Source organism: Rhamphochromis longiceps, linkage group LG17 (genome assembly GCF_057381845.1).
Source record: "Rhamphochromis longiceps isolate RC_006_pf linkage group LG17, R_longiceps_female_GT1.1, whole genome shotgun sequence".
In the NCBI taxonomy this organism is placed as follows: domain Eukaryota; kingdom Metazoa; phylum Chordata; class Actinopteri; order Cichliformes; family Cichlidae; genus Rhamphochromis; species Rhamphochromis longiceps.
Window position 1 is genome coordinate 34,320,621 of NC_140573.1, and position 12,719 is coordinate 34,333,339.

At 41.5% G+C, this 12,719-nt stretch overlaps 1 protein-coding gene across 1 annotated transcript in view; it reads right to left on the bottom strand.

Annotated features, from left to right (window-relative positions):
- The window catches only part of grm8a (glutamate receptor, metabotropic 8a), a 307,806-nt gene that overhangs the window by 288,784 nt on the left and 6,303 nt on the right, over positions 1–12,719 (bottom strand). The window contains exon 2 of the mRNA XM_085386123.1: positions 11,565–12,409. Within this exon, the coding sequence (XP_085242249.1) occupies positions 11,565–12,107 (543 nt within the window). The 5' untranslated portion in view covers positions 12,108–12,409. The remainder of the gene's footprint in view (positions 1–11,564; positions 12,410–12,719) is intronic.

The following is a 12,719-nucleotide window of genomic DNA, read 5'->3' on the forward strand; positions in this document are numbered from 1 at the left end:
CCATGATGCATTGAGTTTTTCCTTTCCAGTCACCTTTCTCACTCACTATGTATTAACAGACCTCTCTGCATTGAATCATATCTGTTATTAACCTCTGTCTCTCTTCCACAGCATGTCTTTTATCCTGTCTTCCTTCTCTCATCCCAACCGGTCGCAGCAGATGGCCGCCCCTCCCTGAGCCTGGTTCTGCCGGAGGTTTCTTCCTGTTAAAAGGGAGTTTTTCCTTCCCACTGTCGCCAAAGTGCTTGCTCATAGGGGGTCATATGATTGTTGGGTTTTTCTCTGTATCTATGAAGCGCCTTGAGGCGACTTTTGTTGTGATTTGGCGCTATATAAATAAAATTGAAATGAATTGAATTGAATTAACAAGCCATTAATCATAAAATAAGCATGACTTAATTCAAGAAGATGTAAAGCTACTGAAGCCACAAACTCATCTGGATAGTTTTTACTGACTTCACTTTTAAGACTCTCAGGCTATGTCCTTCTTTTAAATGGCATCTTTATGTTTTTAGACATTCTTATCAAATACCCAGCACGTGCCCCATGGCTGTTGATGAAAAGATTATGGTCATTTTGGCTGTCAACAGACCTCTGCAAGCTATTTGAAAAAATCCTTCTAAAAAATTAGCTGGCATCATCAAAAACAGTGGAGAATAAGCATTACCAAATGCTACCCTCTCTGTTTTTAATGATATTTAAATGATGCCGCTAACTTTTCATTTACATGATGCGTTTAGTTTCATAGCCCTGGCAACCTTGGCTGAGGAGCTCCTGTAGGTCTGGGGTGTACCCTGCCTCTCGCCCTGTGACAACTGGGGCAGGCTCCAGCCCCCTGCAACAGATGGATGGAATTATGATGCTGGTCTTCACCTGTCAGGCCTCTGATATATTGGAGAGAAGTAAAAGCAATATGCTTTTGACCACCTGGCATACATTTACCAGCTGTCATAATTAAATCTTATCATTAAAAATAACATTCATTAGCAGCGACTGCTACCGGTGATACAGTCCTTGCTTGCCTTACCACCCACTCCTACCTCCACACTTCACTTACCGTGCACTGAAACAAACCTTGAAACTCCAGTAAGTTTTACTTACTTGCATCACATTTACATCATGAAACAGTGAATATCTCATTTTGGAATAAAATCGCTCGACTTCTAGAAACCACTTTTCACTCTGTGTGTGTTTGTGTCCTCCCTCAATCTCATTCTCTCTCCTTGTCGAGTTCATTTATTTCAAATGAGAGAATCCATTACTGCGGCATCATTCCACTGCAGATAACGCTGTCTTCCAGAGCAAGTGGTGAAATCAAGCATGCTGAAAACATTTCATCAGGGAACCAAAGTAACAACAGAAATTCATGTTGGAATGACAAGTGTTGTGAAACACAGGGTCCTTTCATACAGCTGGCACACTGGTTACACGCTGATAAATGGCATGCAAGTGTGGATTCAATAATAGAACGCAGATAAATAACCAACAAAAAATAGCAAGCAAAGTACTTTATTTTCCTCAGTAATTGTCTGCACTTGTTCAGCTGTTTCAGATGTAGTCTCTATCTTCTTCTCGCAGTGGACATTTTGTTTTCTGAAACAGAGGTGTGACTAATTGCACTAATGTCTGTGTTCCGTGAAAGTGTGCCAGGGTCCTGGTATTGTACACGCTGGCTCACTGGCATAGCTTCCTGGCTCAGGACACAATGGGTGTAGACTCAGTAGTTATCACTGGCAGCCCACAGAACCCCAGATCCCACCGCAACACATTGGTTTCCTTTAACTCTCCCAAAAACATGCAGAGCAACGGTTTTGCTGCAAGATGCAAAAGAGGAAATTGAGTTGATCCCTGGGCACTGCAGCGAAATTGCCTGACTGCTCCTTAATGGTGGGAACAGATCAAAGTGGAGGAAATAATTCCCAAAATTCAAAGACATTAATAATGTTTCCATCCCTTCAGGTGAGGTGCAAAATTCACCCATTAATAATGCTATTAGTTATACTCACATTTAGAAAAGTCAAAATGTCCGCAGTAAGTAAAGCCCTGTGAAATATAACATAACAAATGTGCCAAGTCTGTATTGTCCAGCTGTGATGTGTGAAACCTTTGACTGTCTGTAATGGCTTCACTTATCCCTTATCTGAGCTTTTATTCAGCCGCAAACCTGATGAAAGGAGCAGGGGAGATAGAATCTCATTCCACTATAATGCGCTCCATACACTGGTGCTCTCCATGCACAAATATACAGATAATACTGACAGACTCAATCTCTTTTACTCGCCCCACCTCTCTCAAACACACACACATACACACACAAATACATTCGATTAAGGCCTTAAAGGAAAACCCTTTCTCTCGAGCAGGCACACACATTCATGGTCAAGTGGACACAAATAAATCCACACATTAACACAAGCACAATCAGCGGTTTCATTACACATTTATAATGACCTCTGAGTTCCTTTCAGAGATCTTGATTAAACTTTAAATTACATTCCACATTTCGCCTCATAAACAAAAAAAAACTTTACAAGTAAATAGACCTGCATTGTTACGCTGGGTTTTGTCTGGATGAATGAGTGGCGAGATGAAACGCGGACCTCTCCTAAAAAGATTGTGAGCATTATAACGGTTTTAAATGGTTTCTTTGTTTAGCTGTTTGATTGTTTTTTGTTTTGTTTTTTTACAAGATTATGGCATATCCATCATGCATCAGTTTTTTTAAAGGCTCAAATCCATTTAAACAGTTTGTACTTACTGGAAAATGACACCAGACAGTAATAGTTTACAGTCTTTATAAATATAATTGTTATTACAGATAAATTAGAAAATAATTATATTACTGTATTTTTCGGACCATAAGGCGCACCGGATTATAAGGCGCATTAAGCGAAACAAAACAGTCGGATAAGTCAAACTTTACTCAATTCATTCTTCTTGCTTCTTCCTCCTCTTCCCGTATCATTGATTCATTAATGTTGAATTGTCTCGCAGCTGCTCTATTCCCATGTTGTTGCAGTATATTAATGACTAACCTTGTATTGTGGATTAATTATCTCAGTTGTTCTCCTGACTGAAGTTTGGTCCGTTTACAGCATCCTGCCATGCGATTGCATTTGTCCCTAACCATCGGGAACCCTCAGGTTAACTTTTATTGAGTGGAAAAAAAGTTAGCGTTCATCCTCCAGGTTCACTGTTTATGTTATGCTAACATAGCTGTGTTGCTAGTGATCACGTAACACACCATTGTATACCAGCTAGTCCAACTTCAGTAACCCTACAAACGTCACTGCTGTTTAGTTTTCTGTCTTCATTTATGTTGGAAGTGATAGCAGAGCTGTACGTTTAATTTTTTCAGAAGTCTCTCAGTCAGAACATGCTATATCATGTTTAGGTGGAAACTAGTGAGCTAACTTCCTACTAACTTCTAACTGCATTAAATTTAATACATTCTGTTTTCATGAATGCCTGGATGTTAAACTTAATTGTTACACCTGGTAAAGCAGCAACACTGATCATTTATTAAAGATGAAGGAATTTAGACTTCGTAGCTTACCAAAGTCGTACTTTGACAGATTTTTGCGCACCGTGTACCACATAAAATTCTTTTTGCGGTCAGTAAGCACAATCAGAATTCATACATACTGCGCACTGGACTACAAGGCGCACTGTCGATTTTTGAGAAAATTAAAGGATTTTAAGAACTACAGTAATAAGAAGAGAGTAGAGAATTGAAAACACTGAAAAAACCCTTCAAAATAATTGAAAAAGATGGATGGATGGATGGATGGATGGATGGATGGATGGATGGATGGATGGATGGATGGATGGATGGATGGATGGATGTCACATGTCAAAGTTCATGAAAGAATGTGGCTTAGGTTTACAAAGTTGCATCTGAACAAACCACTTCTCCAATAATGTCCTTTGAACAGAAAAGGCCAAAGGGGGTTCCCTGATCATAATGTACGATGCAAGTGCACCTAATACCATCCATCAAGCACGATGGTTCGAGGGGTAATGATTTGGGCTTGTTTTGCAGCCACAGGACCTGAGTAACTTGCAGTCATTGATTGCAACATGAACTCCTGTGTATACCAAATAGTTCTAGAGTCAAATGCGAGGCCATCTGTCTGACAGCTACAGGTTGGCCCAAACTGGAACATGCAACAGGACAATGATCCCAATTATAGCAGAATCAAGGTGATGTAATGGTCCAGTCATAGTGCAAAGCTCAACCTGATTTTAGGACCTGTGCATAGATCAATGCCCATAAACCTTAATGAACAGATAAAAAACATTGTATTGTAAAACATGTGAGAGCCTGATAAAGTCAAACAGAAAACCATTACTTCAAGTCATTGTTGCTAAAGGTGGTTCTACAAGTTTTCGAATTATCAGGTGTATGTAGGTGTTTACAGGACTGCATAGAAACCTGTGAAAACGGTATTTTTCAAATGACAATATGACATTGATTGGGAGGATTGGAGGTGGTGTGCAAAGTAACTAAAGCTGGCCAAAGCAGCTAAAAATAACACACCCTGTATGAGAGAGCACATTGGATATGGAAATGGCCATCAGCTAAAGTGGACTGGCATCTGCTGGGATGGCTGAACTTGACTTTGTCGCTAGGCTGAGTTAGCTCCATGCTCCATTAATATTCGGCTTCATACTTTACTAAGCACGTTCATATTTGGGGGTTTCCTGCTTGCTATTTTCAAACCCACATCACAAGACTGGCACTGTTCAGCTGCAAATAAATCCACTTTCGTCCATGTTCGCACATAACATATGGCTCTTGTTAATGAATCTCCAGGCAACACTCTACAAATGAAAGTAATAAATAATTTCAGAAGGACAATTAAGTCTCCCTTCATTAACCATTTGCTCATTAAGTCTGCCTTCGTTAGTAAAGGTTGGATGATCGCGTCCTGCCCAGCTGCAGCAGTCGTGATATTTCCCTGTTGCAGATAATTCGGAGTGAAGCAATGTGCACAAGTCAACACGAAACAGAGACCCACTCATGTCCTAATGAGCCTTCCTGCTTGCTGTTCGGAGTGCTCTGTGGCTTCATTATCATCACCCTCTTAATGCATAATGCTTCCATGAAAGAAATCAACACCATATCATTACACTCTAGAGAATGTCACACTCTCCCCTGCTCACCATCTTTCTGGCTTTTTGCCTTTTTTTATCTTTTATTTGTACCTTTATCCTTCTGTCTATTTTCCTTGTCCAATCTTCACTCTTTTCTTGTCTTAATTCCCCTTTCTTCTCTCGCTTCCTTGCAAAGTCTCCTTCACACGCGTTCCGCTCACTGGTGTCTTTCCTGTCATTATTTCATCAAAGAGTGTGCAGGATTAGAACAAGACCGTGTAACAAACCGACCTGACCTTGAGACTAATAGCAAATCCCTTCAGACTTGTGTCTGAATAAGCATCCGAATAAAATTACAGCATTTCCTGTTAATAGCATTTTAATGCAGCCGTTGTCATCGTTGTGGAGCCTGATGCCAAATTGATTTGTAAATTCAGAAGGCAATGATGTGTCTGAAAAGGAGATTGTTTTAAGTGAGCAAAACTCTCAGTCGTCATTGCATTTCAACAGCTTGAACAAACATATGTTCTCAGTAATTTCCATTCCAGCGCTTCTTTAACAGAAAGAATGTGATTTTGTTCACACCAAAACGGAAAATGGAGATTTCTCAAATGCTGTTAATATTGTGAAAGAGTTTAAGTGGAGCCACAGTCTTCTTTTTTTTTTGTTATTGGCAAGTACTTGTGTTTTTAACATAACCACGTGAAAACTAAATTGCCATCTTTCATCTTCAATTCAAGGGCTTTCTACAGCCATATCATTCTCAAAGTCTACAATCAAGAGATATCTTCATAAATGGAAATGGGACGTTTACAACTGGTTACACTTCAAGAACAAGACACTCAGATTTGACCTTGCCAGACTACATCTAAAAAAGCCTACAGAGTTCTGGAAAACAAGTCTTTGAGCAGATCAAACTGAGATTAATCTGTTGATATTTTTAAGTCTTGAGTTTGGTATTATATTCATCGGCATATTGGATTGGACCATAGTTGGATGAGAGACTGGAAAGCTAAAATATCAGCTCAACTCAAGCAAGGCGTGTCCATGTACTGTATCAGTGTATTATGCTACACTTAGCAAGATGCTTCTGCAAGCTATAGGAGTGAATAGCAGATAGCAGAGAGATCCCTGCTAACAGTGCTAGCATGTGACTTCTGTTAGTACAGTTAACTACATAACCAGCCATTTACAATATATCATTTCTCAGATAAATTCCTTAAAATGCTCCAAAGGGCACAAAAACCACATACATGGTGGAGAGATCGTGTTAAGTGACTTAATTCCTTAGCCTAATAAGGCTAATAATTTAAACATGCAAGCTAAAACTGAACAATGAGAATATATTTTGGGCATTTTTAAGAATGGAGAAAGTAGCTATAGAAGCATTTTTTGTTTTGTTTTCTGGTGAGGCCATTAGCACAGGGATTGGCTGCTTTTTAGCCTCAAGTCACTATCGAGGAATTCTTTTGTTTACCACACTTCCTCACATGTTTCCATTTGGTTTTATGCTACTAGCGTAGCTGCTACACATATCAATGTGAGACTGGGCTGTTATTGCGTTTCTGTTTGTGCATTCTGTTTGGAGACAGGCAGTGCCCACGGATAAGGAGGTTTTCATATATGCAGTTAACTCATTGTGCAACTGTCACAGCTTACTACTGGGATCCAGGATGTACTTGTCACAGTGGAAAAATACAGCTCAAACAACAAACCCAGGAAAGCAATCAAGGTGGCGGTAATATGCGGGCAAATGAATATCGCACAGTGCGGCAGTTAATTCTCCAGACGTACAAGAAAGGGAAGCTGCAGCTGAGTTATGGAAGCAATAAGAAGGTTTCTCGGCAATGAGTCTTCCTCACACATACACTCACCCACCGGTGCAAGAGTAACTGGATGTATGTGCAGCAATGTCGCAGAGCGTGGGAAAAGGCTTCCTGCTCTGACCTTGGAAATGAAACACACAACTTCATTAAATCCACTAGAGACACAGACAATAAGTTGTCTTCTCAGAGGAAATAAGAGTGTGTCTGTGTGTATTTGCAAGCTTCAAGCAGAGTCAAGTGGAACTGATGCTGATTGAATGAAGGGTAGAGATTTCAGTGTGTGTGTGTGAAAGAAAGAAAGAGACAGAGAGAGAGATGTGTGCATACTGGAAGTGTTTCCTAAATTCCCTAAGGCAAAGTCATTCTATTAGCTCTCACTAGGGAAAAGCCACCACTTATCAATTTATGAATTGACTTTCATTTTCGGCTTCTGACACACAGCATGCGGGTGTCATTGAGCGAAATGTGCTTTTCACTTCAATGTATGATTTCCTGGCGACACAGCAGACAAAGCCACACACTGAGGTGGGGGGCACTGATGTAAAAGTCTCTTAAATACTACTTGCGACAATATCAAGCCACATTATCGAGACAAATTTGATGCCAATGTGGACTGTCAGCGTTTTACAGTGATAGCTTTATATGGCGATAGTACCCAAGCAAAGGTTAGCTTCAAGGAGGTCTGACAACTATCTAAAGGTCTCGGAGGTTCATGGATCCATAATGTTTTGTAATTACCCATCCGTGCACAAACACGATCAATAAACCTGGATGAAGCAGATAGTTGCTGGTGAGTGAATAACTGTAGAGAAAAATTAAGACAAAATATGAGAGAAAAGACAAAAAAATGTGGACTCCTCAAGGTTATTGATTAGCAGAAACAGCAATCAGGAAACGAGTGGGCAGCCCTGTAATACACAGGATGTTTCAGGCTCCAGGTTAAAATTACAATTTGTGAAAAAACCCAGCGCAGCACCTATCTAGTCTTCATCGTATAAATCAATAGTACCTCATTAATTCAATTCAACCATCAATCCAACAAACAACGCAAGCTGAAAACGCTCCAAAGTTTTACAAAGAGCTCATTAGGCAGCATTACATCTGCTGTCCCACAGATTCATTTTAAACCATGACTATTTGAAGGATAAATCTAGTTTTCTAAGGGGACAAATGGAAGCGAGGAAGTCAGAGAATCATGCTGCTTTTAAATGAACCCGTGACTAATGCCTAGACAAACTGATGTGACAGAAACACAAGCTTGGGTAAAATTATTGCTGGTGTTTTGCATTTCCATCAAATCATTTGGAAACATCCATCACGTGCACTTTACAGATGAACTTCATGGTTCAATTGTAGCTATGCCTTTCTTTTCCACATATCCAATTTCCCTGGCAATGTGGAATTATTGCCCACATTTCTGGAGCTCTCTTATTCGCTCTAATCTCCGAGTAAAGTAGATTATGAGTTGACTGATTCTCTTTCTCATATATTTTAGAGCCCTTCAGGGGTAAAACTACAGTATACAGGCAAGCAATTTGCATGATATAACAGAAAGCAGGGTTTGTGGAGAAGATGTGCTTTTTATTGCCTTCCAATCCTATTAATCATCTCTTAGACACATTCCATGACCCAGTTTGCAGGTTCGAAATCCTATAGGGTGCAAACTGCTGATCTAGATAATATGTGTGACTATAGCTCCAGAACACTGTGCTCAGTAAGTATGTTATACAGTACTAAAGTTTGATTTTCCTTTCATGTATTAAGTCAAAACAAAATCAACAAATGAACCTTGACAGTTGTTCCACATACACTAAATTGCCAAAAGTATTCACTCATCTGCCTAAACACTTTAGTGACAGCCCATTCTCAGTTGGATTGACTGTGATGTTGGCCCACCCTTTCCATCTATAACAGCTTCAACTCACCTGGAGATGTGTTCCACAAGGTTTAGGAGTGTGTTGGGAAATTTGACCATTCTTCCAGAAGCACATTTGTGAAGTCAGACACTGATGTTGGCTCACAGTGTCCGCTCTAATTCATCCCAGAGCTGTTCTATTGGGTTTGGTCAGGACTCTGTGCAGGCCAGACTCTGTGACTGGCCTGCACAGAGTGCAGGCTTCTATACCAAACTCATTGATCTATGCTATATTTCTATGGACCTTGCTTTGTGCGCTGTTGCATAGTCATGTTGGACCAGAAAGTGGTCTTCCTCAAAATGTTCCCACAAAATTGGGAGCATAAAATTGTCCAAAATGTATTGGCCTGCTGAAGCATTAAGAGTTGCTTTCACTGGAGCCTAACTCCTGAAAAACCAAACCATAATCCCACTTCTACTTAACTTCACACTTGGAACAATACAGTCAGACAAGTACCATTATCCTGGCAACCGTCAAACCCAGACTCGGCCATCGACTTGCCAGACAAAGATGCACTCCAGAGGACACATCTCTACTGTTTTAGAGTCCAGCTTCATTGTGTTTTACACCACTGCAGCTGATGCCTTGCATTGCACTGGTGATCTAAGGCTTGGATGCAATTTTGTAGAAGCAGGCTGCATTTCTCTCTGCTTGCTTTTTTTACATCTGTTGCTGTGGAGGTCACTGGAACACCTGAAATCAATGATATGTATGGGTGAGTGAACATTTTTGGCAATATAGTGTAGTTCCGTTTAATAGTTTTGAGTTGATTGTAAAATTTGCGTCCCAATATTCCGCTGCCTGGTCCATGGCTGGTTTCCCACCATGTGGATGAACAAAGTTTTATCTTATTATTTCTCATGTCAGTCCCTTTGCCTCTTAGCTCTCATCCCACAGTGCAGAACTGACATGAAGATAGTGCGAAGATCTTTTAAAAACAGACGAGCAGCACAAAAAGCTCCAATAACGTCATGCTGTTTGTCTAGATTTCTCTCAGCTGTGACTGTCAGTGAGTGGCTCCCTCTGCAGCTAAGCTTGGTTAAAAAATTAAATAAAATCTGTTTTCTTGAGGATTTAGATTTTTTTTCACACAATCTGTTGTTTGAATCTCTTTTGTCTGCTGTGAGATTAGAAGACGTGCGCGCGCACACACATACACACACACACTCTCCCTCACTTCTGTATCTGCTTTCTGAGCCCCCTGTGTTGAGTGGGCGACTAGCTGTGACTGGCGCTGTCAGATTAGCCCATTTAAAAAAGACATGTTTGCTTGTGAGCATGTGTGTGTCCTCCATACTATTTTCATACTGCGAGCCATGGTACATTATTCATGTTAAACCACGCAGAGAAAGATACAGTCGTGTGTCACACAATACCACCGCCACAAGCATGTGGTTGATACCATCGGACACGTACAGATAAATGCCTAAAAGACTCCCACGTGTTTGCAAATAATCACACTGGCACGCTTTACCAAACACACTGGTTTGCACATTCGCCGGCGAGCACAGAAAACATACCGACATGCAACGCGCATAAAAACACACGCAAAAAGACACATGCGCGGCACTAAATCGTATTAGGCAAATGAGAATGAGACGGCACAGAGGCAGAAAGGCTCTGTTCGAGCGCTGTTGCTGTGACAGATCCTGGCATAAATCATGTTTAGTTGTTGCCGTTGTTGTTTAATATGCAAATCTCCCATTTGAAGCGCGAGCTGGTTGTTAACAAGTGCATTCAATAACACATGTGCGCTCTCACAGCCCTGTACGTTTTCACACGCCTGTAGCGTATGGATTTCTGAAAGTGGGCAGGTGAAAAATGTATGGCCACACCATATACACGCACACACCTTGTGAAAGAGCGTGGGATAGATGTGGATGTGAAATGCCATGGGCGTCATCCCTGGACTCATATTTCATAATCATATGGTTATCCATCAGGCCTGTGCAGCTAATGATGACAACAGAACCACCCACACAAACGCACTCATAGAAATATACTCTGTGAGAGAGAGAGGTACAACTGTTCTCAACCAGAGACAAGAGAGCTGCTGCAAGGACACAAACATGAGCAGGGACACCGTTGCACAGCATACACATGAGCACTCATGAGGATGCTCAATTAGGCCCACGCGTGTGATGAAGAACACAGAGACACAAAGAGATGTCCTAGCGGGGAAACATACAGCACATGTGCTCACACGCATACAAACACACATAAACACAAACTGTAAGTGAATGAAGGGTCTGTTGACAGATTTCAGCAGTAATTGATACCTGTGTTTGGCAGCCATTTTTATCTGGCTTAAACCACAAGCCAGGAATGATCTAAGCTGCACAGCAGAAGCATATGCACACACACACACACACACACAAAAACCCTTTTCTTACAAGCATCACTTGACACATCTTGACACATCTCTCTCGCTCACACAAACACACATGAACACACACATAGACACACACATCTGAACATGAGATAAAATCACACTTTAGGCTTTGAAAGGCAAAACCAAACACTCCAAAAATTCTCTCTCTCTCTTCTGCCTTGTTGAACTTGCAGCATTGAAGAGAGCTGTAGCCATGACCCCCCCCCCCCCCGTGTAACTCGTATTCTCAAGCCAAATATGAACACAAAATGCAAAAAAAGAGAGGATAGGAAGGGAGAAGGAAAAAGAAACAACAACAAAAATAAAGCGGCTCAGTGGTGTGTCAATTCTTACCTTAAACAGGCGCAGGATGTTGGCCACCATGATCGACACCGAGCTGGCTGCAGCTCCGATCACTCCTACGATTTTATCCGGCTTGGTGAAGATTGGAGGGTCTCCGTTGGCACAGCGGACATCGGATCCATCCCTCTCTATCAAGGCCTGTACAAACGTCAGGGACTGCTCCAGAGCATACGTGTCCCTGGAGCAGGTATCCAAGATCCGGGCCCCCAGTGTGATGTTGGGTAACAGTTCGGGGTCCTTGTTGATCAGGTCGATGGCGAACATCATGGCCTCCAAGCGGTGGATGCCCTTTTCCTTTTTTAGCTCGCCACATGGCGTGCCACGGTCCCCTCTGGCGTGCACTGGAAATAATCCACCGAGTATAATATCGCCATCTAGTCGGATGGAGTGGGCATACTCTGGTGCCGCCTGAGGGTCTGTGGGGATTCGCTGAGGGGAGGCGACGGGAATGAGCCAAGTGTAAGAAGTAGCCACGAGGAGGAAGATGAAGGAGGGAGACAAGGGGTAGGAAACTGGTCTCCACCGTGGTTCCATGATCAATGAAGAAGTTAACAAAGCAGATCTCGGAGGAAGGATTCCAAAACTGAGAGTTCTGGAATGAATATAAATGTTGGGCCTTTCTACTGGTCGATGAAGGAGGGGTAAAGGACCCCAGAGATGGAGCTAACCGAGCCCCATGAGGAAATCATAATCCAAAAGACAGCACAGAAACAAAAAAGCTAAACAAACAAAAAAAACAAAAAAAACAGCGGTAGTGCAAAAATGTGTCAGTGAATTTGAAGAAATCTATTTAGGGAGTAAAGCGTGTAATCCACAAGTCACATCTTCAGTAGAGCCTGTTGGAGAGAGACAGAAACAGGATGTCTGAGTGCCCAATGTGATGTGAACATCAAGCTTGCTGCAAGGATGTAAGGTCCACCTGACAAACATGTGTAAAACCACTCAAGGGCAAGGAAAAAATGCACTGAAATATATCAAAAAAACAAGCACAACAAACGCGCAGATGCTCATTCGCCAGCACGCTCATATGGGCATATTCTTTCCAGCAGAACTGTCAGAATTTGCACTTCAGTTCTATAATTGAAATCCCAAAGTCTGTCAGTTCATAATCACCTCTACACACTCACACATACACACAGTCTCTTG